Source organism: Neovison vison, chromosome 10 (genome assembly GCF_020171115.1).
Source record: "Neovison vison isolate M4711 chromosome 10, ASM_NN_V1, whole genome shotgun sequence".
NCBI lineage: Eukaryota > Metazoa > Chordata > Mammalia > Carnivora > Mustelidae > Neogale > Neogale vison.
The window spans coordinates 1,611,873-1,639,684 of record NC_058100.1 but is presented as its reverse complement, the minus strand read 5'-3'; the positions used below and the strand labels follow the sequence as shown (position 1 = coordinate 1,639,684).

The following is a 27,812-nucleotide window of genomic DNA, read 5'->3' as shown; positions in this document are numbered from 1 at the left end:
TGCCTTCGGCTCAGGTCATGGTCCGGGGGTGCTAGGATCGAGCCCCGCATCGGGCTCTCTGCTTGGCGGGGAGCCTGCTTCCTCCTCTCTCTCTGCCTGCCTCTCTGCCTACTTGTGATCTCTCTCTCTGTCCAATGAATAGGTAAAATCTTTAAAAAAAAATGCCAATTTATGTGTGGACTTTCCTCTCTAGATTTTGGTAACAGAAGTTGCTTCTAGAAGAGGAGGAGGAAGGAAAGGAGGCGATTTCCACCATCCGCGCTTCTCTGGGGTTTGAACGTGGCTGAACGGCAGGCACGAAGGCGCAGGGAAGCCTCCCAGCGAGCCGCTGCAGGGCAGCTCCGGTCAGTGGCCCTGCGCAGGGGGTCAAGGGGGGGCGCAGGGGTGTGGGTAGGCAGCAGACGGGCAAATGCACAGAGGAGCTCAAACAGGAGGTGGTGGGTGTGACAGCAGCCTGTGAGGACAGAGAGGATGGAGGGCTTTGACCTTGGGACCATGAAGCTGAAGACCCAACCGCTCACGGTCGGCGGGGTCCGGGGGGGAGGGGGGGCGCGTGTCGTGGTTCGGAATGAGCCTCCCGCCTTCTGGGGCTGAGGGTGACCAGCTGACCTCACGGAGGACCGGGTCAGGGCGAGGGTCGGGTTCTGAGGGAGCTGTGCGGGCGGCCTCGCGTGCGGGAAGCGCGCTGTGTGGGGAACATGCTGATGCACGTCCACGGACCGTCCCCGTCGTGGCCGCTCCCCAGCTAAAGCGCTACAGCATCAGGTCCTGCAGGGTAGCGGCCGCCCACGCGTGAGGCGCTTTACACCCACTGTGGGGGTCAGTGCTCACCAAGCCCCGGACCTTCCAGGGCAGAGGACACCAGCGGGCTGGGGGCTGCGGGGCCCAGACGCGGCCGGGGAGCAGCAGCGGGGGCGCGGACGCGAGTCCTCCCACAGGGGTGGGTCCTGGAACGCAGGGGCGCAGCTGACCGGAGCCACTGTTTCCTCAAATGCCCGCCGGGTGGCGCACACGAGCGCGGGCAGGACGGCGTCCCTACCGCCCCCCGCCCTCCGCCCTCCCGCCCTCCCGCCCTCCGCCCGCCCTCCGCCCGCCCTCCGCCCGCCCTCCGCCCGCCCTCCGCCCTCCGCCCGCGCGGCGCCAGGTCCTGGGAGGGAGAACGTCGGGGCGGATCTCGGTCTCCCGACCTGAATCCAGTCTGGAAGGTAGAACTAGTGGACGTTTCTGCAGTCCGGCCCCTGCGGACCCCTCACAAACAGAACACTGGAGAAACTCGATTTGGCCAACTGAAGGCTCTTTCCGTTTTACAAATCTCACACGACACTTTAAGAAAGATACTTTATTTAATGGAAAGACCGTAATTACTTAAAATCTGAGAATCCCACCTAATAAACTGGTTTCAGGAACAAGAGGACACTTCAGGGCACTAATGTCCGTCTTCGCCGGAGGCTGGGAGCGGACTCGTCCCAGCAGCGTCGGGTCTGACGGCGTCCGGGACGGGAAGCGTCCCCCGTCCTCCGTGCGAGCTGTGACGCCGCTTAAAGGTAGGCGCAGAGCCGCTCCAGCTGCCCGGGGTTGGCGTCACTCAGGAACAGCAGCTCCTTTTTCCCTTCTTCTGTATGAGCTAGAGAGGGGGAGACACACAGGTGGCAGTGCCGTGCGCCCCAGAAGATTCTGTGCGCAGAGGCTACGTGCTCCAGACGGTGTTGGAATGTGACAACCGCTCCCGGAGACCCCGCTTCTAGATCCTTTCTCTCAGCAAGCGACTCTTCTGTCTGTCTCCGTTCCTCTGCAGTCCAGCATGTCTCCCTCTATTCCAAGAACCTCATCTGGCCTTTCAGACTTTGTCGCACGCCAACCCCCTCAGAAATCTCCGCGCCACGGCCCCCGGCCCACCGATGCTGCAGCTGCCCTTCCCTCCAGTCCCTGGTGATGTCCTCCAGCTGGCTCGCTCTCGCCCAGGGACAAGACCACCACGACCTCTGCTCCACTCGCCTGTGCCTGGGCCGGGGTCAAGGCTGTGGTGTGCGGCCGAAGGCGCCCGTGTCCACAGCGGGATGGGCAGAGCGTGGGTCTGGCCTGGCGCTGGCGGGCCTCGCTCACATCCAGGACTGGGCTTCCAGCCCGAGCCTCTTATTCTAGACCGACGTGAGGTCGTGGGAAGAAACGCACCGTCTAGTAACTGCCCCCCACCCCCCGCCACCGTTCTTGCCGTCTAACAGGCCAGAGAGAAGTCGAGAACAAGGGAGAAAGACCATGCAGGCCGCTGCCGTGGGAGACATCAAGGCTCTGACGTGAGGGGACTCCGTGAACAGAAAACTCGAGAACCAACCTTTCTCATGCTGCAGCCAGCTGTTCTCCAGGTAGTACTGAACGCAGCTCTCAAACTCCTTTGGGCTGTAGTTGGAGACCAGGATGGGAACAAAGGGATCCAAGGCATCAAATCCTTCCTGGAGAAGGAAGAATCGTTACGTGACAAGTCATCAGAGTGACCTGACCTCAGCATGTCCAAGGTGCCCGCTTTCCTCCTCTGCTCCTTGCTCTCGGGCCACCCCGCCGTACACAGGCGCCACGCACGGCAGCTGGCCGCTGTCGCTCGTGGCCTCCTGCGTGGTCCTTGTGCCAGGGTGATGATGCCCATGGGGGAGCTGCCACCTGCTGTGCAGACATAGTGACAATTCCTTTTTTTTACAGTTCTAACTTCAGTAGTCGAAGCCACTTAGTTCACAAACAAAATGAACAAGGGCAGCGATAAAGACCCACTAAATGGCACACACTGAAACCAGTCCGTCACCAAACCGCAGTGCAGACTGCAAACACAACAATGAAGGGACCAGGGACCGAGCTCACTCCTGAGCAGAGCACCTGGACGAACGACCCCGCCCAGGACGACAAAAGCCCAGGGCTGGCAGCCAGGAGCTCGGGCGCAGCCCCGGGGCAAGGCCGAAACCAGAGAGGTGATAGCCGAGCCCGGACGCGGACGCGGGGCAGAGGGGATGCGCTGTGGGCGGTATCAGCCGGAACTCAAGGGTGTTTCACAGGAATCAGGGAACGTAGAGACGTGTGTGGGTGTGCATGTGAGGACGCGGGCCCAGAGCATGCGCGTGCGTGCGTGAAGGTGGGAATCCTGTGTCCTGGGTTCTCACACTGTCCTGGGGGCCTCGAGGAGGGGACAGCCCAGATGTAGGAAGCACACAGCACTCGGGTCTTGGAGTCTAAATCCAGCCCGTGCTCAAGAGAGTGGGGGGAATTCAGTTCTACCTCCTGAAGAAGGCAGCCTATTTATTTTTTCTAAGACTTTACTTATTTGATAGAGAGAAAGATCACAAGCAGGGGGGCGGGGGGCAGCAGGCTCCCTGCCGATGCGGGGCTCTATCCCAGGACCCCGAGATCATGACCTGAGCTGAAGGCCTTAACTCACTGAGCAAGCCAGGTGCCCTAAAGGGGGCCTATTTTAAACATTTTGTTTTAAAGTATGCTCTAGGGGGGCCTGGGTGACTCAGTTGGGTTCCTGGGTCCAGGGTTCTGGGATCGAGCCCCCATATCGGCTCCCTGCTCAGCAGAGAGCCCGCTTCCCCCTCTCCCTGCTGCTCTGCCTACTTTTGCTCTGTATCTCTCTGTCAAATAAATAAAATCTTTTCAAAAATATAAAAAATAAAAGTAGCCTCCAGGGGCGCCTGGGTGAAGTCAGTGAAGCGTCTGCCTTTGGCTCAAGTCATGATCCCGGGGTCCCTGCTGGCCACAGTCTGCTTCTCCCTCTGCCTGATGGGCCTCGCCCTCCTAGTCTGTGCGTGCTGTCAATTAAATACATAAAATCTTTAAATAAATTAAATAAATGAATAAAGGTTCAATACCCAAGGTGTTCTAGGAGTTTGATCTCATGACCCTGAGATCAAGAGTCGCCTGTTCTGCCCACCGGCCCCCCGGCCCCGGGACCTGGTGTCCACATACTGCTGTCCTCTACAACGAACCAGGGCTGCCTGAGCAGCGGCTGGTTCTGGGCCTGGGTGTGGAAAGTACCGGGTGAGTGTGGAACGCCCACGTTCCTCACCCACAAGGAAAGCCAGGGCTCGAGAAGGATGGGGGTGTGGGAAAAGCATACTGAAGCCAGTCCAAAGGGGTGTCTGCTGGCCAAATCTGCCGTCATTTAAGCACCAGAACGGAGAACAACAGTGGAGGTTTAGAACGCATGGAAGAGGCGTCTGCGTGTCCACGCTGAGACAAGTAAGCGTGGGAAGGGCAGGAAAGTTCTTACATGTAATGGAAAGCCAACCCACGTGTGTGGGAGAAACGCGGGAGCTGGGAACTATCTGCCAGTACCACCGCTGGGTTTCGGAAGGCGCACGGACGGATGTCCAAGCTGTCAGGAGTGCGAGGGGTAGCCGGGGAGCAAGGCGGCCGCCACAGCGACTTCCCCGAGGACAAAGCAGATGCGCGGCCCTGAACCAAGTGTTCAGGGTTCACTATGGCGGCTGCTGAGAGAGACGCCGTCCGGGGTCAGCGGCGGATTAGCCGCAGAATCCCCCGGGACTGGCAGGTGCTGTCCCAGACTGAGAGAGACCAACAGACCAGGACAGTCGAGGGGACGCATGGGCCAAGACTGTTTCTGTGCGTGACACTGGGAGAGCGGGCAAGACCACAGGACGTCCTAAAGACCAGGTGCCGGAACTTATCGGTGCCAGATCCGTGATTTTAATCATTGTGCCGTAGATTCTAGATCTGGAATGTCTTTGATTTCAGGCAATCATTAGAAGCTTGCAGCATGTCTCGGGTCACTGTCACAGAACTCGGGGAGAAAAGCAGATGGAGAAGAATAGAGCCAACATGGAAAAGCGTTACCACTTCAGGAATCTGGGTGAAGTCAGATACGAATACGGTTTTTCTCCAAGTCTATAATTATGTTTAAAAAAATAACACCAACCCCCCAAAACAAAAGGCTCATCAGACAGACCGACTATCTAGGGGGAACCTGATGTTCTGGTGACCGGACCTTTCCCAGCAGCTCCTGCGGCAGACAGGCCATCCGCGGCGTGAAGAGGGACCCGGTCTGGCTCAGCGCCAACACCACAGCGCCTCCGTGCTGGAAGAGAGGCCGAGAGGCCGGGGGAGGAGAAGGGGCGAACAGGAAAATGCGTTGTCATCATCTGGATTTTTAGTACAGGCAAATGGCAACTGAGCAGGTCCCTGGTTCTGGGCCCGGCTCCGACCACGTGCGGCCGTGCGAGCTCCCAGGGAGTGGCGAGCTTCCCAGGGCCGGGCAGGTGCGGAAGAGCTCTCCGATACACACAAACAAGGGCCCGTTCCCAAGCCAGTGGGGAGATTACAAACCAAATACATAGAGTTAATTTATCTTTAAAGATTTTATTTACTTATTTGAGAAAAAGAGGTACCACGAGAGGGGGAAGCAGACTCCCCGCCGAGCAGGGAGCCCGATGCAGGGCTCGATCCCAGGACCCTGAGATCATGACCTGACCCAAAGGCAGATCCTTAAGGACTGAGCCCCCCCAGGCGCCCCTAAACACAGAGACTTTAAATGAAGAACTTTCTGTCCCCGAACCCAGAGACTGACAAGCAGCAGGTGGCCCGGACACTCACCCAGTCGTTTCGCACCATCTTCCTCAGGCTGTGCACAAGCGCCAGCTCCTCGGGGGCCATCTGCATGCCACCGCAGGCGGGGAGGGGACAGAGGTCAGGCCAAGCTTTGCTGGGATGGACGGTCTCTTGGCGCAAACAACTGGCCACAAAGAGAGCTTCCCGTGCAGCTACATAAGCTCAGTGGTTGGTGGCTGCCAGCCTCGGCCCCCCACACCACCTGCCCGGTTTCTGATGAAAACCGGCCACGGGGGGAGAGCACAGCCCCTTCCCCACGCCGCTGCTGTCGCGTGCTCCGAGGCTAGGTGCTCTGGCTGCCACGCTATGGAAACCGAGTCCCTTAAACTCGTTCCGAAAGCACAGCGCCAAGAGCAACGGCCAAAACCCAGCTCCCGGGGCGGGGGTTCATTTGCAACCCCCCGACCCTGAGTCTGCATGCCCCACCCCCCGGTGCCATTTTTATGCCGTGTTTTAATTCACATGCTCCCAAGGCGAGCAAACGTGCACGGGCTACAAGGCCTCGTCCTGGCGCACGCACGGCGGCACCCGTGGTCAGTGACAGAGAAACGCTGGTGTCCTACCAGGCTCTTGTCTTCTCTCTTCAGCGTGGTCCTTCCCCAGAGAGCATTGGCTCCATCCACCGCCACCAGGAGACGGAAAGCACCCGAGCAGCTCTGACTCTTGAGTTCTTTGAGAACGATGCCAACGGCATCCGTGGCATTCTTCACCCGCGTCAGGCCCTGCAGGGGAGAGAGGCAGGGGCTTGGGGCCCAGGAGAGGCCTCCGCCAGGACGACACGGGACCCACCCCTGTCTACTTCGTACCTGCTCAACCACTTCTCCCAGAGGCCGGCCTTTCTCGGTGCTTTCTCGCTTATTCCACATGTATGTCTCCTGAATTTTTATCTAAAAGCAACATGAAAACCAGAGAAAGGCTGTTTAGCCTAAAGATAAGCCCATCCGTAGTGCGTAGGTAGGAGGGTCAGGCTGTTAGGAGTCAGTTTTAATTTGTTTTTCAAGCCCCGTGAGCAACTCTGGGAGAGAGGTGACTGCTTTCTAGATGAACTTTTCTACCTAGAGCGTTAAGAACAGAAGCCGCCGGGCTCCTGACTACAGACGCCGGGACGAGGCCTTGGCAGCCTGACACCGGCACAAGCTCCCAGGTGACCCTGACTTATGTCCAGAGTCGAAACTCGCAGCCTAGAGACTGTATCGAAGAATCACCAGAGCAGAGAATGATGCTACCAGGACATTTCTGGTTCCACAGAAGACCTTGATCGGGAGAAAACGCTGTGGCTGGAAATGGGCTTTAGAGGGTCTGCGGCTGTAGCCTGGGACGAGTCAGGGAATCCGTGTGGCCTTGACTTTGCTACGGGGGAAAAGCTCTCATTGCCTCGGGGATGGCGTGTCAGGTCCCACGGGCGCGACGCCAGCTCGTGCCTCCGCGCCGAATGCGGCGGGGACAGGAGGGCCTGGCGGTCCCAGGCACGGCGCTCGCTCTCCCGGGTCACCCATGCTCAAGGCACCAGGATCGCGACCACGCGTACCAGCGGCCGCGCCGGGCTTCTGGTGGCTCCTCACCTGACTCAGGAAACGCTCGTTGGCCGTTTTGAAGCTCTTCAGCCAGCTGGACGCCTCCACGGGCTGGTCGAAGCGCTGCCTGCTGTAGGCCGACCGCAGGAGGCCCCGGCAGCTCTTCACCCACTGGTGCGCTGCGGAGACAGACGCACAGATGCGGGAGGAAGCCAGGCAGTGACCGATCCGCTCCGGACGCCCCCCCTCGCACCCTGGAGACGCGGCCGCCCCCACCCCCGCGCTAGAGAGGCCGCCGCGGACCTCGGACCCTGGCACGGACTACGACGACCTCCCGCGGGCTGGGGGCCTTCGTGCGAGCGGGGCCGGCGAGCGAGGGGAAGCGACGGGACCAGAAGAGGAGAGGGAAGGGAAGACCCACTCGCGGCCCAGCGTCACTGTGGCACGCTGTGCGGAAGGGGACGGGCAAGTCTACATCGTGCGTCCGGGGGTCAGCCTCTGGCCTCAGAGGTCATGCTGGTCCCGCTGAGGTCCCCAGCACTGCAGTCTGCCCGAGGCACGCCGCAGGGTGACAGATCACCAGATTCCCAGCAGTTTTTATTTTTACTTTAACAGAGAGAGAGAACGGCCAGGGGGAGTGGGAGAGGGAAAAAGCAAACTTCCCGCTGAGCAGGGAGCCCGATGCGGGGCTCGATCCCAGGGCCCTGAGACCACGACTGGGGCCGTAACCACGACGGGGACACTCAGCCAACGGAGCCACCCAGGTGGCCCCAAGCGGCTCTCGGGAGGTTGTCGCCACACTTCTCTTGCCACATGCAACCGGCCTGGGGGGACCGCGACGTCAGGCCGGGCGAGCTCCACCGGCCGCTCCCCGAGCCGCAGCCCAGCAGGGAGGAGAGCGCCTCCTTACCGTCGGGAACGTGCACAACCAGCCAGTCCCGTTTTGCACAGAAATGAATAACATGGCAGAGACTGAGGGTTTTTCCTGTCCCCTTCTCCCCATCTAAAGCACCCGCGGTCAAGGAAAACCTCACCACAAGGGCTCCGGCCTGTCAGCAGAGGGCCGCTGCCCACCCCCTCCCGTCATCAGTGAGGACACTCCGGCAGGCGGCAAAGGATACAGAGCACGTACCGCACGGCCGGGTGAGCGAAATTGGTGCCGTCCAGGTACCGCAAGAGCTCCAGGGCCGGCCTCCTCACCATCAGGCAGGCTTCGTTGAAGGTCTTCACCTGGCAGAACCGGGAAGCAGGGCGGGCTGGGGCGAGGGGCGCGGAGCAGACCCGGCAGCCAGAGGGCCCCGCTGCACGCCCAGCCCCGTCCGCTCGGGCGAGGCTGGGCCACTGGATCCAAGGTGCACCCCTAGACTCCAGCTGACTCCCACTAACACAGCAGTCCCCGTCTGCGGATTTGTTAACGACGTGGAAATCTACAGGCGACCGCGGGCACCTTGTCACACGCTCCGCAAACCACCCAGGACTAACTCGCTGAAAGAAGGTAAAATGCTTCACGAGGTATCTGACACATGCTAAGTGCTGAATGAATGTTAATTCATTTAAATCTATTTTTAGCTAATTCTTAGGAGTATTTGGACTTTTCTCTAGAAACATATGTGACAGCTCAGGAGCAGGTGTGATCAGGGGCCCACAAGCCACCCTGGATGCCAGAGAACGGACACAAAAGTTTCAGTCCCTTTTTGTCACCAGGAATACTCTGGTGGGAAAATCTGGGACGCGCTGATGCATGTGGCAGTAATTTGCAGATAAAGGATTTCATGATGTTTCTTTTTTTTTTTTTTTAAAGATTTTATTTATTTATTTGACAGAGATCACAAGTAGGCAGAGAGGCAGGCAGAGAGAGAGAGGAGGAAGCAGGCTCCCTGCTGAGCAGAGACCCTGATGTGGGGCTTGATCCGAGGACCCGGAGAGGATGACCTGAGCCGAAGGCAGAGGCTTAACCCACTGAGCCATCCAGGCTCCCCTTCATGATGTTTCTTAGTAAGATCAAATACCTAACAAGCACTATCTACAAGAAAATAAGGATTAAACTTGTGTTGCTATCCTCTTTTTAACGATTTACTTGACAGAATGAGCAGGCGCAAGTTGGGGAGGGGCAGAGGGAGAAGCAGACTCTCCGCTGAGCACTGAGCCCAGTATGGGGGCTCGATCCCACGACCCTAAGATCATGACCTGAGCCAAAACCAAGAGTTGAAGCCACCAGGCGCCCCAATAGTGTTGATATTTTTAAAGAAATCCTAACCGTACAGCTGAATTGAAGGACTTGACAGGCAAATTCAAACTTAATGTAAAGTGAAACCTCCGAAAATGTGACAGGGATATTAAAACAGAAATGCCATATTAGGCAACATGACAGCGCTAAAATACACAAACAGTGGGGAGGGAGTTGGCCTTCATGTAAAAGGAAATTATGGGAGGAATGTATGAGTAATTCCCTCCACAGCCCTGGTGGTCAGGCCAGCCGGGAAGCGACTGGAGACGGTCACGGGGCCGGAGCAGGACGGGGGCCGCCAGCATCCTCGGCTGAAGCGCCCCAACACCTGATTCTCCCGACTGCGTCCTATTTCCAAATTCCAGGCCCTCCGCCCCAGTTCTGCGGTGCTGACAAGGCTACTCGTGGTCTAGCATGCGCTTCCTTACTGGTGTCTCGCCGAATTTTTTGAACTAAAGGACGTGGAAGGGATGGCATCCTCTGCCTCTGAAGCTAATAGTTACATGCGCAATCCAGTCTGCCCTTTCGCTGAGAAGGGGGTCTCCGAGGCTGAGAGCAGAGCAGCAGGAGGGGTCAGAAGCCAACTGTGCCCACAAACCAGGCTGGCAGGGCACCTGGGGGTTAAGGCATCTGCCTTCGGCTCAGGTCATGGTCCCGGGGTCCTGGGGTTGAGCCCCGCATCGGACTCCCTGTTCTGCCTTCTCTGTCTCCCACTCCCCCTGCTTGTCTTCCTCTCTCCCTGTCAAATGAGTGAATGAAAAATCTTAAAAGAAAAAAACACCCAAGAAAACGAGAGCAAAAAAGCCCCAGGCCTGCAGTTCATCAGGCATGTCCAGCGGCTACAAAGGAACCCAAGAGTACGTGTTTGGGTGGAAGTTTCCTGAAAATCCAGGCCAATAAAGGACATTAAAGCTTCTAATCCAGATCCCACTTCTGTCTGGCTCAGGAGAGATGATGATTTCGTGCCCCACAGCTCACTTCCTCATGGCGTTTTGCTAAGGCCAACCTGAGACCCATCTGTGAACGATTATTTGAGCAACGGACGTCCTGAAAGCTGCGGGAGGGTAACATGGGGACCAGAGCACGGTTCTGGCCATGGGCCCATACTCAGCCCGCCCCGCACCGCCAGCCCGCGGATCGCCCCACGTGCAGACTCCGGCTCCTCCAGTCCGCACGGCCTGGCCCTCGCCCCCCGCCCCCCCCACTGGTGAGCACCTGCAGGCCGAAGCGACGGGGCAGGCCGTGGGGGAAGACGGTCGGGAGGTCCTGCAGGGGGATGCGGTAGTGGCGGCCCTCGCGCTGCTCGCCGGCCCCAGCCTGGGAAACAGAGACGCCAGCAGCTGCCACGGGCCGCGCATGCGACTCGTCCCAGCGGCGGGAAGGGCCCACGACCGCATCGAGGACACTTCACACCTCAGGGCTGGAAAAGAGGTCGTTTGCTCGTCAGGCCGGCCCGGAGGGGCTGGCGGTCGGCCTCCACGAGACACCGGCTGCTCGGCAGCGTGAGCCCCGCGTGCGGGGGTGGGGGTGGCATGCGGCAGGGACACGACTCCGGCCATCTGGAATCTTCTGTGCGGGGCGGAGAGGCTCCCGGCACACGACAGATCCACAGACGACAGATCTGCAGGCCGCCGTGTCCATGGAAACCTGAGGAACCCGCCACAGGGGGGCTCCCCTGCCACGGGAAGCTGAGCGGTGCCTCAGTGACTTCCCTGTTCAACTCCGTGAAGCTTCTGGAAGCAGGGGAGTGCCGCGCCGCCATCCTGGCTCCAGAGGCCCGCTCCCCTCCTGTGTGGGCTGAGGGGGGCCAGGCTCCGCGTCCCACGCCCCCTTCACACGTTCGCCCCGACCCACGGCCCCGTCAGGGCGGCCTTCGTGGAGCCCGGGAAGGCGAAACCGCAACCCCGGCCGCGGACAGACCCCTGACACGGCCCCTCCTGACAGCGGGAGGTGCTGCCAGGGCGGCGGGCAACGGGCGGACAGGCCAGCGGCAGGACCGGGCCCTGTGACGCCAGCCCTGCGACCCGGGCGTGCGGACTCCCCGCGATCCGGCGCCGGTGGCCCCCGTTTCTGTAGCTTCCCTTTGGTCTTGTGTCTTTACTTACTACTCCACTTACACTTATTTACAGATTCTTATTTTTTAAAGCCCCCGCCGCCTGCTTGTGGCAGTAAAGCCGCTTTGCTCCTGTCGGGTCACTCAGGGGCCAAGTCCGGCCACACCGCACTGGGAGACCAGAAACTCCCCTGCGGAGCTCCGAAGGGCTGGGCCCGCCCCCTGCCCGACAGAACCCGGCAACACGGTGGCCCGCAGCGGCAGGGGTTCAATCCCATGTGGACTAGCCTGCCCGAGGGGCCCATCCGGACTCCCCATCTGTCCTGGGGGCGCAGACTGCAGGCAGACCTGCTCCCTTCCCCGGCTGCCGGATCTCCCGATACATAAAATGACGGCGACACGACTTGGAAGACCGGAACGAAATCCGCACGCTCACGAGAGACTCACCGGGTCGTCCTCGCTGGGGCGGGAACCGGCTCTGGGGCTCTCATCCGGAACCTGGTCATCCAGGTGAACAGCAAGGCCTTGGGGGCCCTGGGGCCCCCCGTGCAAAAAATGTCCAGGGTCCAACTATCAAAGAAACCATGGTAATGTTTTAGAATTAGCAGGCTTTTTTCTTCTTTTTTTTTAAAGACGTATTTACTTATTTGAGAGAGAGCATGACGAGTGTAGGGAAGATGCAGAGGGAGAAGCAGAAGCAGGTTCCCAGCCACGCAGGGAGGCTGACGCAGGACTCGATCCCAGGACCCCGAGATCATGACCTGATCTCTCAGCCTCTAAGGTAGAGGCTTAATGCACTGAGCCACCCAGGCACCCTGGGATTTGCAGACTTTTTATGCTACAAAACCGAGGTTTTGAGCCCCATCTACGACAGGGAAATTCACTAATACACAGTTTAGCGTTACGTGCAAGGAACCTTGATTTGTCCAATTCTCTACATCCAATCACGTGGTCCACTCTCTGAATCTGCTGTGTTGCTGGGGCTGGGCTCCGTACCCCGCGGACGCAAAGCCATCTGCTAGAGAAGGCTCTGGAGCCAGGCACCGCCGCTGGCAGCCTGGAACAGGTGGCACGCTCCTGCGCTCTGGCCCACGGCGGCCGGGCAGTGATCGTGGCCACCTCTGTTCTCACGGGGCCCATGCGGGGCTCCCACGAAACAGGTATCAGGACATGCCCGCAGTCCTTGTCCTGCTGGCGGGGCCTGGAATAAAGTCTCTGACTGAGGATGCCTCCAGCTAAGTGGGAGGAAGCCGCCCCTGAACCAATGGCTGGGCTATGGGATTTCGGGAGGCAAGGCTGAGAAACCACTGCCCGGAGAACCCCCAAACTGAGCTGAAGGATAACAGGCCTCAGGCAGAAGGAGACACCAGCTCTGTATGGCTGGGAAACCGAGTTTACACACAACCCGAAAGGCAGGTGAGGTCGGCACCGTGGCCTTGTTTCTCGTGCCGAGTCTGAGACCTGACAGCGGCAGGGATCAGCCATGCTTTCTTTTTCTTTTTATGTTCCTTTATTTTAGGTCATCTCTATAGCCCAAACGTGGGGCTCGAACCCCCGACCCTGAGATCAAGAGTCACATACTCTCCCAACCAACTGGCCAGGCGCCCTTTGGCCGTGCTGTCGGGTAAACATCTTATTAGGGAGGATAAATCTTTGGGACTAGGAAAGACGAAGAGTCAAGATTTAGAGGAGAAAATACCGGTTAGAAAGTTGTTAAAAACTTAAATGGGTGTAATTTTTCTGAGCAAAAGAATCGTTAAAACCTTAGAATCAACATGCTGACTCGGCACCCCACGTGCATCCCACACCATCTCGGAAACGCAGCAAGAGCAAGAACGAGACTGAACATCTGCGACACCCAGGCCGCCAGGGGCGCTTGGTGGGTGAAGCGTCTGCCTTCGGCTCAGGTCATGGTCCCAGGGCCCTGGAATCGAGGCCGCATCGGGCTCCCTGCTCGGTGAGGAGCCTGCGTCCCCCTCTGCCTGCTGTTCTCTCTCTGATGAATAAATAAAAATCTTAAAAAAAGAAAACAGACAAAAAAACCCAACCCAGAACAGCCGCAGCACCCGCAGCCACACTGGCTGTGCAGAGCTGAGGAGTGCCCGGGGCATTGGCATGGGGGTCTGACCGCCACGCCCCGAGCGGCTGCACCCCGGTGGGCCCCCTGCTACAGGAGACAAAGCCCCAGGACTTTGTAAAAAAAAAAAAAAAAAAAGTAACAGATAGAAAATTACAGATATTCAAGGGCCACAAGGTGGTGGTATTTCTACACAAATCCTCTGATTTTTCTTTTAGTTAAATGCTTTTTGCAGCAAATTACGCCCTAGCAAAATGGATTCCTTACTCCTTACAATGTTACATATGGCCTCGCCCAGACAGTCTTGCGTCTGCGGGGAGACCGCCCGGTGCCATTGCCTCCGCACAGCTCCAGAATGAAACCCAGACAGTTCCCGAAAGAGCGGCACCCGCGACCTCAGCAAGGTGACTTTAAATCAATCTACAAAAAGCACAAAATTCTCAGACTGCCGGCTGCCATGGGCTCAGGTTGTTCTCGTCGGCCATCAGGAACAGATTTTAGCCTTTTAGTGCAAATAGTTGGAGGCCTGAATTTATTGCTGGTCCTTGTTCCTTTTTTAATTTCCTAATAATGGGTTATTTCACATCTACAAGCTTTATCACGAACCCCTGGGAAAAAGAGTTCCATGGAGGGAAGGGCCCATCCTCTAGATGGTCTCACGTGTGGCAAAGGAAGAGACGGAAGGGATGGAGCCCTCCTGGGGCTCTCACCCTTTGGGACTCGAGTCTTGGGGTGCTCTCTGCAGGCCCCACAAACTCGGGGAACCCTGACTCTGTCTCTGGTTTCTGATATCCAGGAGAACCGCGACCATAAAAGGGCCACAAGGACCGCGCTTGAGGCCACAGGCCTTGTGTTGAAAGCCTGGGCTCCACAGCCCTCCCGGGAGGTCGCTGCGGGCGGTTCGCCCAGCCTGGCTACTGCTCACTTTCTGTCTCAGTGTAGCGAAGATGTCTCCTGCCGGCCCCTGCCCCGTCGCGGAGACGTAACGAGACGAAGCACTTAGCACTGTGCCGGGCACGTAACGCGGCCCAGCGAATCACACCCACGGATGTGCAATGAGCCGTCTGAGTCCTGAAGGTACTGAGGAAACAGCTGCTCAGTGAACGAAGCAGAGCAATGCAAGGGCCGTTTTTATATGTGATTTTACTATTTTATTCAGCTATCAGATGCTAAAAGTCTAAGGAAGCAACTTATTTTTCTTTCAAATACTTCATTAAGGGGGATAATCATCAATCCAATGAGATGTTAACAACAGTTAATAAAGGTAACTGCAGTCCAGCTTATTCAGCTATTTCTTTCTTTCTTTTTTTTTTTTTTAAGATTTTATTTACTTATTTGACAGACAGAGATCACAAGTAGGCAGAGAGGCAGGCAGAGAGAGAGGAAGAGAAGTAGGCTTCCTACTGAGCGGAGAGCCTGATGCAGGGCTTGATCCCAGGACCCTGGGATCATGACCTAAGCTGAAGGCAGAGGCTTTATTAACCCACCGAGCTACCCAGGCACCCCTCAGCTAATTCTTTTTTAAGTGTCAATTCTCCAACGAGGCTATTTACAAGGCCAGACTCCGGGAGCAGAGGCTCGGAGTGGCCTCTTGAGAGCAGAAGTAAGCGAAAGGCCTAGGCAGCAGCCACCCTCCAGAGTGCGTCACTCTGGACTGGGAGAATCCATCTAGAATCTACAGTTCCACCTAGAGACAATGTGCATGGAGCAGCGAGGTCAGCCGGGACTCACCTGCCGGGCCCTGGGGACAAGCCTTGTCACCCTGTTCAGCATCGTGGCTGTGAGCTCAGGCAAACTGAAGTGGTGGGCCGCACCTGGGTAGCAGACGGCGCGCGGATGTCGCCCAGAGCACACACGGAGCGCCTGAAGAGGGACCAAGAAAGGAGCAGAAAACACACGTGAGACATTTCACAGAACCTGAAACAGATGGCTAGTAAACCCATGAAAAGATTTTCATTCTCATTACAAGTCAGGGAACGATGAGACACCACTCAGACACGGTGCTGGGGAAAACGGCAAAGACAATAGGAACCGGGCCAGAAGCTGTGCAGCACGGCGGGGGCCCCGATGGGACACTGTTGGGGGGGCACGGTTGGGGGGTGGGGGCACAATCACCCTAGAAAACACATCTGGTGTTATCTTATAAAGTTGAAAATGTACAGGCCTATGACCCAAGTGTTCTTCTCCTGAAGAACTCCAGAAGAACACGTACGTGTGCACTGGGAACTACGTGTAACGCTGGTCACCGTCCAAAGCCCAAGCACCCGCTGACAGGAGCGGATTAACAGAAGCGGCCATGGCGAGACCCCACACGGCAGTGAGAGTTGCGACTGCGGTTATACGCGGGACATTGAGGCATCTCGGAAAACCAGCTGTGTGAGCGCACGCGTCTACACGTCATGTCACTGGCGTACAGCTGGGAAACGTACTTCCTCATTCATCCCCCGGGGCACATACGCAACGGAGCGAAACCCAAGGACAGAGGTGAAGGATAGCCCGGGCAGAACAGAGGCGGTGAGGGTGAGGCTGGGCGCGCACTGTTTCCAGCGCTGGGTTACGGGTACGGGAGCTTATTGTACTAATTTTATTATTCATTGATTTATTTATTTTCCCCATCCACAGCCGCTAACTGCCACGCCCATCCTAACCCTCCACATCGGCTCATCTCTAGCCCCGAGCCCTTCACTCAGCCTCCACTTTCTCGACTCCAAACTTAGGACCCCAGTGTGACTCCAGCCACGTCTGGCCCGCCCAACCCTGCTGCCCCAGTGCACCCCAGTACAGACAGCTGTGGGCAGTAGCTTTGAAGGGGGCATGGGTTCCGGAGAGAAAAGAGCAGATGACATGGTCCTAAGGTCCACTCTTCCCACAGGTGCCCCTGTGGCCGCTGGGGTCATGACCCTGGCCGGGTTTAGACATTATGAGAAATGCTGGTCAGGAAAATGGGATCAGCTCTATCCCTGGACACTAGCACCTGAGCCCACAGGGCGGTTGTCGGTCTGCGGGCGCCCAGCCGTGAGCTTCTCCAATCCATTCTTTCCGCCGAAGTCTTGCTCCGAATCCTTCAACAGCTCCCCACTGCTTTTTAAAGGTGAAGGACACGCACGCGCGAGCACACGCAGGAAACAGAAGTTGCTTCCGGGGCGCCTGTGGCTCCGCGGCCGAGCATCTGACTCGGTTTGGGCTCAGGTCGTGACCCGCGGTGCCGACACCGAGCCCCGTGTCTGCGGGGGTCTCTCTTCCTGGCCCTCTGCCCCTCCCGCTTATGCACATGTTCGTGCTGTCTCTCAGATACGTAAATACGGAAAAAATGAATGGAAGTTACTTTCAACACAAGGGGGAAGGTGGAGAGTTTTCAAAGTCTGATCTCCCAGCGAAGAGCCCGCACGAAACCAGGTTTTCCTGGTCTTTCAAAAGACGCGTTCGCAGAGCACCTCCTACCGCCGCGGGGAAGCAGAGGCACACGTCAGGGCAGCGCGGGACAAAGGCTCACGGCCGCCACTGCTTGAACACTCCGGGGACTGAGTGTCCTTTCAGGTCTCCAGGGTCCCTCGCAGGCGTGCAGGCCAGGCGCGCGGCTCACCACTGGCCGCCGGGCCGGGGCCGGGCCCGAGCCCGGGCTCGGGGGGGGAACAGTCCGATGTGCGAGACAATTCTGGGGACGGATGGTGGTGACGGCCACACGGGAACGCGGGTGTGACCTCGTGGACCCGCTGGAAATGACGGTAAATCTGACGTTCTGCATATTTTACCACAAACGCCACAAAGGAGTGATGGAAAAATCCAAGCTAAATTGCCCAGTTCTCTTCCAAGACAGAAGAGTCCTCTGTCTGACCCCAGGCGTTGCTTTAAATGCGGGAAACAGAGACCCCGGAGACGAGTCACTTTCTGAGTCCGAAGCCTTTCCCGGGGTGCCGGGAAGGGGTCCCCGCTCCCCACCGTAAGTCAGGTTTTGCTGCTGCCCTGATGAAAGACGCGCTGAGGTCCCCTCTCTCTCGGGCGCAAGTCCCCTCACAGGAAGCTCCGATGCATGCGGACAGGGAGTCGGGAAGGGCCCGAACCCAGCCCAGAAAGGCGGCCCGGAGCCCTGTGCTGACTCGGACGTCAGCGGTCGCAGAAATCAGGCTGTTGTGCAAACTGAACTTGTTCTGCTGAGGTCACTGTAGAGCCGCCTGCAGCTGAAGGTCGCCCGAAGAGCTCGTGTGCGGGATGTTTCCTCCCGTTATCGCCTCGGAGTCCCCCGCCCCCACTGGACCCCTGACGACTAGTCCCCTGCTCTCCATTCCTGGGACCGCGTCACTTCGGAGACATCCTATGAAGGACACGTACGGGACGCTGCCTTTGATACTGGCTTTTTTCACTCATCCTGACTTCCCAGGCACCCCCAGGCTGTGTGTCATAGGCACTAAGAGTTGTTCCTTCGACCCTGTGCCATGTAAGGAGGCGTCTAACCAGTCATCCAGTGAAGACCTGGGGGCTGTCACGCCTCTGCCGTGAGGGACAGAACTCCTACGGAGCGGCCTTCGTGGAGAGAGAAGCCAAGAGTCTACAGGTTAAGACGATTTAGCTCAGGAACTGGACTCTTCAGAACTAGTGCTGAACTGAATTAGTGCTACCTTGATTTTAACAATCACTGTTTTTTTTTTTTTTTAAAGATTTATTTATTTGACAGAGAGACAGCGAGAGAGGGAACACAAGCAGGGGGAGCCGGAGAGAGAGAAGCAGGCTTCTCGTGGAGAAGGGAGCCCGATGCGGGGCTCGATCCCAGGACCCTGGGATCATGACCTGAGCCGAAGGCAGACACTTAACGACTGAGCCTCCCAGGTGCCCCTAATTACTATTTTCTAGAAGTAGGTTCTATATTGAGCCATGTGAAGGCATTATACCCCAGCAACTATTAGGGAGACATTATTACACCAGGTGAGAAGAGGGACGGAGCGCCCTTATCACCTGCTAACAGTGGCAGCTTGTCCCGTTAGTTACTGTGTGTCCCGCGTTGTCCGTCATTGAGCACCTGAACACGTCCAGTCAGGGGAACTCGAAGGCAGCCTACAGAGTTTTCAGACAGTTTTTCTGGAAAATTCTTTCATAATCTGAGCTGAAATGTCTCCCAGCAGCTTCCATTCACTGTCCCAGTCCTCTTAGGTTTTACAAGCCATTTCCCACATGATGAACTGAGTGTAGTTCTGTGCTGTTTTTTCTATTCTTGGCTAAATGCCTACAGTTTTTAAAGCAATCATTACCCAGTACAAGTTCCTTCCTCACTTATCAATGCTCTTTTGGTATGACCTATCGTTTTTATTTTATTTATTTTAAAGATTTTATTTATTTATTTGACAGAGAGATCACAAGTAGGCAGAGAGGCAGGCAAAGAGAGAGGAGGAAGCAGGCTCCCCACTGAGCAGAGAGCCCGATGTGGGGCTTGATCCCAGGACCCTGGGACCATGACCTGAGCCGAAAGCAGAGGCTTTAACCCACTGAGCCACCCAGGCGCCCCTGACCTATCGTTTTTAGATTTTATATTTTAAGAGTGACTTTTTTGTTAAAATTTTATTTACTTGACAGAGACACTGAGAGAGCGAGACAGAGCACAAGTAGGGGGAGGAGCAGAGACAGCAGGAGAAACAGACTCCCCAACAGAGCAGGGAGCCCAATGAGGGGCTCGATCTCAGGACACTGAGATCATGACCTGAGCCAAAGGCACATGTTTCATGGACTAAGCCACCCAGGCACCCCAAGAGTGACTATTTTTTTTTTTTAATTTATTTGACAGACAGAAATCACATGCAGGCAGAGAGGCAGGCAGAGAGAGAGGGGGAAGGCAGGCTCCCCCGCTGAGCAGAGAGTCCAACGTGGGGCCCGATCCCAGGACCCCAAGATCATGACCTGAGCCGAAGGCAGAGGTTCAACCCACCGAGCCACCCAGGTGCCCCCCCAAGAGTGACTATTTTTAAACAGTCTATCATATCATTGTTTCATTGAGAATGCAGTTCATTAAAATAATCACTTCTCTCTCTCTTTTTAAAAGATTTTATTTATTTATTTGACAGAGATCACAAGCAGGCAGAGAGACAGGCAGGGGGAGAGGGAAAAGCAGGCTCCCTGCCTAGCAGAGAGCCCGACGCAGGGCTCGATCCCGGGACCCTGAGATCATGACCTGAGCTGATGGCAGAGGCTTTAACCCCCTGAGCCATCCAGGTGCCCCTCAGTTCTCTTTTTTATAAAAAATACCATTATCAAAATCCCAGCAACATTTTTTATGGCAATTGTCAAGCTGATCTCAAAATTCATATGGAAATGCAATGGACCCATAAAAGCATAAACTTGAAAAAAAAGGGAACAAAGTTGGAGGGTTCCCGTTTCCTGATTTCAAAACTTACTACAAAGCCACAGTAACGAAGACTGTGCTATCAGCTTACGTCGACAGAGGACACGCGTCTGACCCACCACATCCCTGAGTTAGTGGGGTGCAGCTGTGAGCTCAGGAAGAGTCTTCCATCACAATCAGCTGATTTTCAACACATACACCAAGACGACTCAATGGGGGAAAGAAAAACGTTTTCAACAAACGGTGCTAAGACGCCAGCTATCCAGAGGCAAAATAATTATACTGAAGTGGGTATTTACCCAAAGAATATAAAAACACTAATTCAAAAAGATACATGCTTCCCTATGTTTCCCACTGCATTACTTACAGTAGCCAAGTTAAGGAGCAACCCACATGCCCAGTGATGGAGGGGGTGTGTGTGTGTCTCTGTGTGTTTGTGCGTGAGAGAGATGGACTATTACTCATTCATAAAAAAGGATGAGGACGGGTCATCTGCAACCATATGGACGGACCTAGAGTGTATTACGCTAACTGAGTATGTCAGAGAAAAACAAGTATCATATGATTTACTTATATGTGGAATCTTAAAAACAAAACAAACGAATGAACAAACAAGCAGAGATGAACCCATGGAGAACAAACTGATGATTGCTGGAGGGGGGGGTCAAGGGATGAGCAAAACAGGTCAAGGGGAGTGAGAGATACAGGCTTCCGGTTATGGAGTCAGTCAGTCACAGGACTAAAACATACAGCGCGGAGAGACCTAGTCAGTGACAGTGATAGCGTTGTGTGTTGTGTGGTAACAGATGGTAACTACACTGTCGTGAGCCCAGAACAATGTATAAACTTGCTGGGATTGGCTCAGTCAGTCAAGCATCCGACTCGTGATTTCAGCTCAGGTCATGACCTCAGGGTGGCAGGATGGAGGCTGGCGCCGGGCTCCGCACTCAGCGTGGAGTCTGCTGGAGTCTCTCTCTCCACCCGCTTGTGCTCTCTCGCCCTCTCTCTCTAAAATGAACTAAATCTCAAAAACAAACAAAAAAACCCCGTTGTTGAAACATCGTGCTGTACACCCGAAACTAAAGCAACTGTGTCAACTATATTTCAACTTAAAAAGAAAGAAAGAAAGAAAGATCAGTTAAGGATAAAACTAAAAACCAAAGCCTGATTTGTGAAAACCCAACAGCGGCCGCGCACCCCATGGCCCAGCACCGCGAGACGAGGTCCGCCCATAATTAAAACATCTGATGCCCAGACTATTTCTCAGACTGATTAAATCACAGTCTCTTGCAGGGAGACTTAAGACACTGGCAGTTTTCAAAGTCCTCCAGCTGATTCCCATGTGCTGCTAAGAATGAGAACTTGTGCGCAGATGTCAACGGTAAAGGGAATTTCAACTGAATTAACATGGGAGTCTTTGGGTATGGTTATTCAAACAATTAAACGTTCAGGACGTACTTCCCCAAAAGGCCATAAGGAGACTATCAAATGCTTTACTTTCCTGAAGACGCAATGAATGTCATGTCGTTATTTTGATTTACCATTCAAGGAATTCAGACAAAAAGGATGTATCAGTCTGCCATGACTTACTCTCTACTGAAGCAAGGCTGATGTCCTGGTGATCAGCAATTCTTTTCCTTTTAAGATTTTATTTATTTATTTGAGAGTGAGAGCCAGAGCAACAGAGACAGTGGGAGAGAACACAAGTGGGGAGGAGAGGGAGAAGCAGGACTCGATCCCAGGACCCTGGATCATGACCTGGGCTGGTGACAGACGCCGGACTGACTAAACCCCCCCAGGCGCCCCAGCAGTCATTCTCAACTAGGGCAATTTTGCCCCCTTGGAGGACATTTAGAAATTTCGGGACATGGTTTTGGTTGTCAGACTTGGGGGAGGGGTGGTGGCGTCCAGCGAGTGGAGGCCAGAGACTGTGCTGACCGGCCCGTCATGCACACAAGAGTCTCCCACAACAAGTCGCCCAGCCTCCAACGTCAACAGTGAGTGCTGAGGCTGAGAAAGATTGTTCTAGGAAAAATTTGATTCCTGGAAACTACTCTCCTTGCTTTCATAATCTTGGTTCAAAAAAACAGAATTTGTTACGCTGCTTTCTGTAATCCTCATTATATCTACTTCCCCACGTTTGGGCTGTCGAAGTAAAGGCGTCTCCTTGAAACACACTGATGACGACACCTTGGAGCGAGCACAGACTAGGTGTCTTTGCTGCAAACCACCTGCACTCACTGTCCCAGGGCAAGGGAGAGAGTGCAGGTGCCGACTCTCCTGATGGAGCAGGCAGAGGGCGGGCCCAGGGAGGGCCCAGGATTGCGTCTGAGGCTGGGGGACCCTAGATCCTCATCAACAACCTGAACCTGCGAAATTCCCGGACGCGAGACCAGTGAAACATCGGAGAGGCTTCTGAAGGCTTCGCAGAAGGCATGTTACATGAACACGCAGGCCCAGCCATAACACCCCCCCGCTTCAGGGCCGGGGACACAGCTAGGTTGAGCTCAACCCAAAGGTGCATTTAGATTAGTGTTCTGAAGTGCGGACGCGTGAAAGGGATGGACAGAAAATAATCTGGTCTATGGTAGTGCTCATGTTGCTGGTAACTTTTTTTTGACTTTGATTTGTAATGTTATTAACAATAATTAGTAATATTAATATTGTTCATGTAATAAAAACATCCACACTTCAGTAAGGTGTCCATGTTAAAGTTTTCTTTTTTTTTTTATGAGACCTAACCAAAACCTCTTTTACAGTGACAATGAAAACAGAGATTGTCATGAATGTCAGATTAGTCCCTGCAACATTGTTTCTGACCTTAAGATAGAAAGAATCTAAGTTATCTGTCACCAGTGGGCAAGCAGCACAGCCCTATGATGCCACACCACAGCCACACCACTGCTTAACAACACAGCCCGGGAGCCCTCTGCACCTGATGAAGGAAAACCTCCATATGCATTAGGTAGGGGAGAGACAGCACAGAACACTGTGTACAGTTAGCTATCACTCGTGTAAAGGGGGGGGAATATATATATATATAGGGGCGCCTGGGTGGCCCAGTAGGTTAAAGCCTCTGCCTTCAGCTTAGGTAGTGATCCCAGGGTCCTGGGATGGAGCCCCGAGTCGGGCTCTCTGCTCAGCAGGGATCCAGCTTCCTCCTCTCTCTCTCTGCCTACTTGTGATCTCTGTCAAATAAATAAATAAAATCTTAAAAAAATATATATATACACACACACACACACAATCTGTTTGTAAAAAGGTCCGTATTTTGAAGGATATACAAAAACTGAGAATACTGGTTGCTTTCAGGGGAGGGAATGGGTTCCACTGGGGGCAAGAACAGGGAGGGAGGTGTGCTTTGTACTTTTTGAATCTGGATCAGGTTGCTATCGCCCAAAGAGTAAATTTTACAAACTCAAATCAACAGACCCTTAGTGAGATCCTTTAAGCTAACACGTAATTTTCTGCAGGAATTATACTTCTGAGGATAGAAAACCCTGCTGCATCAAACTGTTAGAGATTGATGATAAGTAACTAAAAGCAGTGGGTCCTCACCCCAACGCCGCATCTAAATCCACGTCAGGACGGATGAGCCCTTTACATTGCAAGGCAAGTGCCCTGCACATAGCATTTCCTACAGGAAAAGACACTGATTTTAGCTCGTACAAGTCTTTTTTTCCTTCTCTCTCAGGCCAAGTTTCCTACCTATAAAACAAGGACACTCCAGCAGGTTTTCCAGATGTTTCCCTCCTCTGGTCATCTAACGTTTACGAAGCTGAGCGCAGTGACAGCACCGACATATAAAAGAAAGAAAAGGGCGGCGCTGGTCCACACACAGGAAGGGGCATCCGTGTTGATGTTTTCTTTTTTCCAGCGACTCAAGTGCACCGAAGAACAGCCTTGGGCTCCAATGACAGCAAGAGCTAACATATCCCCAACACCTTCTGTAAGTCGGGGGCCTCTAAGTACTTTATGTGAATCAACTCACTTTACCTTTACGACAATCCAATGATGTAGGTAACATCTCCAATTTACAGACACAACAAACGGCGGGAAGTATGGCAGAATGGTCAGAAGCGCGGACTCTCAAATCCACGCGCTGAAATCCTACTTAATAGCTGTGTGACCTCGAGCCCGTTACTTCAGCTCCATGGGGCTGTTTCCTCATTTCTAGAATGGAGATAACTGTGGCACCTAAATCTACTATGTGCCACCGCCACTAAGGCTCTACCCAACTTTTCACAGCTCGGCTTTGCGCCTGCGCAGTCCGGGTGTCCATTCGCGCTTCCCCAACAGGCAATCCATCACCCGACGCGGTGGTTTAAAATCTTGGTAGGACACCCACCTCCAAAATTTCGAGTTCTTCCTTTGTTACATAGGAAATTTAGACTATTGTGCTTAGATAGCATTTCTCCACAATCTATCACATGTAAAGTCAATCATGATGATATTCTAGTTGGATTTTATCTTTAAAAATTTCTTTTAACATTTGAAACTTTATTTTGGAGTTTGCAGGAAGAAGTTCTCCTGTACACCTGTACTGCACTGAGACAGCACCCCAGCAAGGAAGCACCATGAAAAGCGTGTCTAAGTGCTCCTGTTCGAGCAGCCGAGTCTGAAGGCAGCTTAGCTAAGACTGCTGCGGTACAGCAGGACCATGGAGCCCGGCTGTCTATTTACACCTTGAGGCCTGACGCCAGAGGCAGAGCTGCAGGGAAACACTGGAAATCCAGGCAGCTCCAGGAATGCGGATCTCTTTTCTCAGGGCAAACTTTCAGCTGAACCACAGCCTCATTTGGATCAAAGCACAGAGGCACCTGGGTGGCGCAGTTAAGCGTCATGACTTTGGCTCAGCTTGTGATCCCGGGGTTCCAGGATGGAGTCCCACATCTGGCTCCCTGGCTCTCGTGCTCAGCACGGAGCCTGCTTATCCCTCTCCCTCTACTCCACCCCACCTTGTGTTCTCTCAAATCAATCAAATCTTTTTTTTTTTTTAAGATTTTATTTATTTACTTGACAGAGAGAGAGAGACCACAAGTAGGCAGAGAGGCAGGCAGAGAGAAAGGGGAAAGCAGGCTCCCTGATGAGCAGAGAGCCTGATGCGGGGCTCAATCCCAGAACCCTGGGACCAACCTGAGCCGAAGGCAGAGGCTTAACCCACTGAGCCACCCAGTTGCCCCTCAAATCAATCAAATCTTAAAAACAAAACAAACTCTTGAATTAAAGCACAAAACCACAATCCAAGCCAGGTATTCTGGAGCCTACTTAGGCCTTCGCTTCCCTTTCCACATAGTTTCCAGCGGCTGTGACAAATTACCAGAAACTTGTGGTATAAAACCACCCAGATCTGTCGCTGGCAGCTCTGTGGTTTAGAAGTCCCTCAGTAAAGTGCACACGCGCAGTCGCGTTCTTTCTGGACGCTCCACAGAGAACCTGGTTTTCTGACTTCTGCAGGTTTTAGAGGCTGCTCTTTCATCTTCAAAGCCGGCAACATCCGGTCGTGACTCTTCTGCCCCATCTTCCATCTTTCCACAATTCCTGTACTTACAGTGGGCCTACCACATAATCCAGGATAATCTCCCTATTTTAAGGTTAGCTGATTAGCAAACTTAATTCCATCTGCGTTCTCAGTACCCTTTTGCCATGTAATATACACACAGGTTCCAGAGGCTGGGCCACAGCCATCTTTGGGAGACTGTGATTCTGCCTTCCATACCTTCCTTGGGTCAAGGAATTCAGGTTTCATTCATTCAATAAAGTCATTTTGCTGAGTACTTAATATAGCTTGGAAGGCACTGGGGCTTATACAAAAGAACAGGGTATGATCTTGTGTATACTCAGCGGGCAATTCATGAAAGCAAGATGAAGGCTGAGAAAGCAAGCAACTTTCTTTATACACAGGTGCAGTGGAATCCATTAAGTGTCTTTTCTTCGTAGCACATGTACTTATGCTGGTGATGACAAATTTTTACTGTGAAGATAATGTGGTAAAGTGAAAAAGGTTTGTAGGACAAAGTAAAATCTTTTTTTTTTTTTTTTACGATTTCATTTTTTTGAGAGAAAGCACACACAGAAGCGTGAGTGGGTCAGAGGGAGAGGAAAGAGCAGACTCCCTCCTGAGCAGGCTCAATCCCAGGACCCTGAGATCAAGACCGGAGCCAACGTCAGACGCTTAAAGGACTGAGCCACCCAAGCACCACACCCAATGTGAAATCTCAAGTTCCTGGACTTCTGGGAGCCTCAGGCTTCTCGTCTGTAAACCGTGGATTAGGATGATCTGTGCTAAAGTGTTAGGTAAGCAGGAACACGTGTTCTCCCCACGCAGCATTCCTCAAATGTTAATTCTCTTTCCCTTCTCAGATTTTAAGTATCTAAGGTTCTTTTAACATTTCCACTACGGCTATAAAAGAATATTCAAGGAGTGTTAGACCTGGTCTCTATCATCAAATTAAATATGTTGGTAGGGGGCGCCTTAGTGGCTCAGTGGGTTAAAGCCTCTACCTTCTGCTCAGGTCATGATCCAGGGTTCTGGGATCCAGCCCAGCCTCTTCTGGGATCAAGCCGGGATCAAGCTCTCCGCTCAGCGGGGAGCCTGCTTCCCCCTGTCTCTGCCTGCCTTTCTGTCTACTTGTGATCTGTCTATAATAAGTAAGATCTTTAAAGAAAATTAAAATGTTGATAGGGTAACACATTTGCATATAGGATACAATTAAAGAAAGATCAAAGTAAACTTAGATGGGCCCCATGAAAGAGCTGAGACTTAACACATGGTTAGGAAAACCAAATATATATGGGATCATTAAAGCTAATTTTCTCTTTACCTTCAAAAATACAAACTATGCAAACACAACCTGACCCATGCATGGAAATGTGGAAAGGGGGTATGTCTACTTGAACTATAGAGCTTCAGCAGGGATTTGAGGTCAGTCTAGGACAGGGATTCTCAAGCCGCTCCCTGGATCCCTGCAAGTCCACAGAAGTGAAGGAAATGGAAACCCAAGGAGACAGATCCCTCCGGGAACGTATTCTGCTTTACCCTTTGGGGGAAACTAAAACTGCGAGATTAGGCAGACCCTGGGTTCGGACAGCCCGGAGTCCCCCCGCATTGCCCCACCAAGAGAAAGTACGTGTCGGCGCAGAGTGCTGAGAAAGCAGCGTCAGGAGCCGCCGAAGTCCGCCAGGCCTCGGCCCGCGCGGCCGCACGAACCGTCCGGAGGGCCGGCGGCACCGCACAGCCGAGCTGCCCCGTCAGGTCTGCGACGGGAACACGCTCCGCTCGGCGGAGAGGATCTCACCGACTCGGAAGACCCATTCGGACGTGACTAAGTTTTACGTCCACTTTTTCGTTTCTTTTCGATAAAGAACGAAGCAAGACAAGGTTCTGAAGGACACGCCAGACACGGAAGAACGAGGCCGGCGCGGAGCCAGGAATACGTGGTCTGCGGCCCCGGTGCCCCGAGCAGCGGGTCCCGCCCGGAGGCACGCGTGAGCGCTCCAGCGCAGCGTGCGGGCGCCCGGCCGTGAGCCCCGAGCCCCCGGGCTGGGCTTCACCACACAAAGCAAGAAGCGCGACGGGCGCGCGGGCTCCCGGCGGGTCCAAGTCCGCCCCGCGGACCCGGGAGGAAGCCCCCCGTCCCGGACAGCCGTCGGCCGCACGGCCCCGCTCCCTACCTGGTGGGCGCTAGGATCCCGCTCCCCGCCCGCGAGCGCCGGCTCCTTCCCCCGCGAGGGCCCCGGGGCCGCGAGCCGCACGCGCCGCCGAGGGCCAGCCGCTCCCCGCGCTGCCCGCAGACGCCCGGCGAGCTGAGCCCGTTCGGCAGGAAGCTGCTCAGCGCGCAGCCGCCGCGGCGTCCACCCGCCAGCCGGGGAGGGGAGCCGGGCCGCCCTCGACGCGCCCACCGCGGCCCGGCGGCCGAGCGCGGAAGCCAGCGTCGGGGGCGCTGCGCGGCGGCCGCGGCGGTGAGTCGTCCCGGGCCCCCGCCCGCCCCTCGCCCGGGCTG

General features: G+C 54.8%; 1 protein-coding gene and 1 long non-coding RNA gene across 2 annotated transcripts; one reads left to right on the top strand and one right to left on the bottom strand.

The window, feature by feature from the left end:
* The first annotated feature begins 197 nt into the window (after positions 1–197).
* LOC122918274 lies at positions 198–18,184 on the top strand. Its single transcript, XR_006386579.1, has 3 exons — positions 198–344; positions 15,674–15,965; positions 16,104–18,184. It is a non-coding gene; the product is annotated as an uncharacterized LOC122918274 (long non-coding RNA).
* DAP3 (death associated protein 3) lies at positions 1,325–27,756 on the bottom strand. The gene is made up of 13 exons (XM_044266515.1): positions 27,484–27,756; positions 15,213–15,344; positions 11,852–11,974; positions 10,567–10,668; positions 8,246–8,354; positions 8,035–8,127; positions 7,173–7,303; positions 6,417–6,497; positions 6,174–6,332; positions 5,596–5,655; positions 4,991–5,080; positions 2,333–2,450; positions 1,325–1,624 (listed from the first exon to the last, which is right to left on the bottom strand). Exons 2-13 carry the CDS (start codon positions 15,252–15,254, stop codon positions 1,539–1,541), a joined length of 1,194 nt encoding a protein of 397 aa, XP_044122450.1. The 5' UTR covers positions 15,255–15,344; positions 27,484–27,756; the 3' UTR covers positions 1,325–1,538.
* Between the last annotated feature and the right edge of the window lie 56 nt (positions 27,757–27,812).

Bases quoted from the DNA above. Each gene is read 5' to 3' on its own strand.
- DAP3 (XM_044266515.1), bottom strand. From the start codon at position 15,254: ATGCTGAACAGGGTGACAAGGCTTGTCCCCAGGGCCCGGCAG. The intron at 6,333-6,416 runs GTACGAAGTAGA...TCTCCCCTGCAG, and splicing joins TGGGAGAAGTGGTTGAGCAG to GGCCTGACGCGGGTGAAGAA. The intron at 5,656-6,173 runs GTAGGACACCAG...GGTGGCATGCAG, and splicing joins AGAGAGAAGACAAGAGCCTG to ATGGCCCCCGAGGAGCTGGC.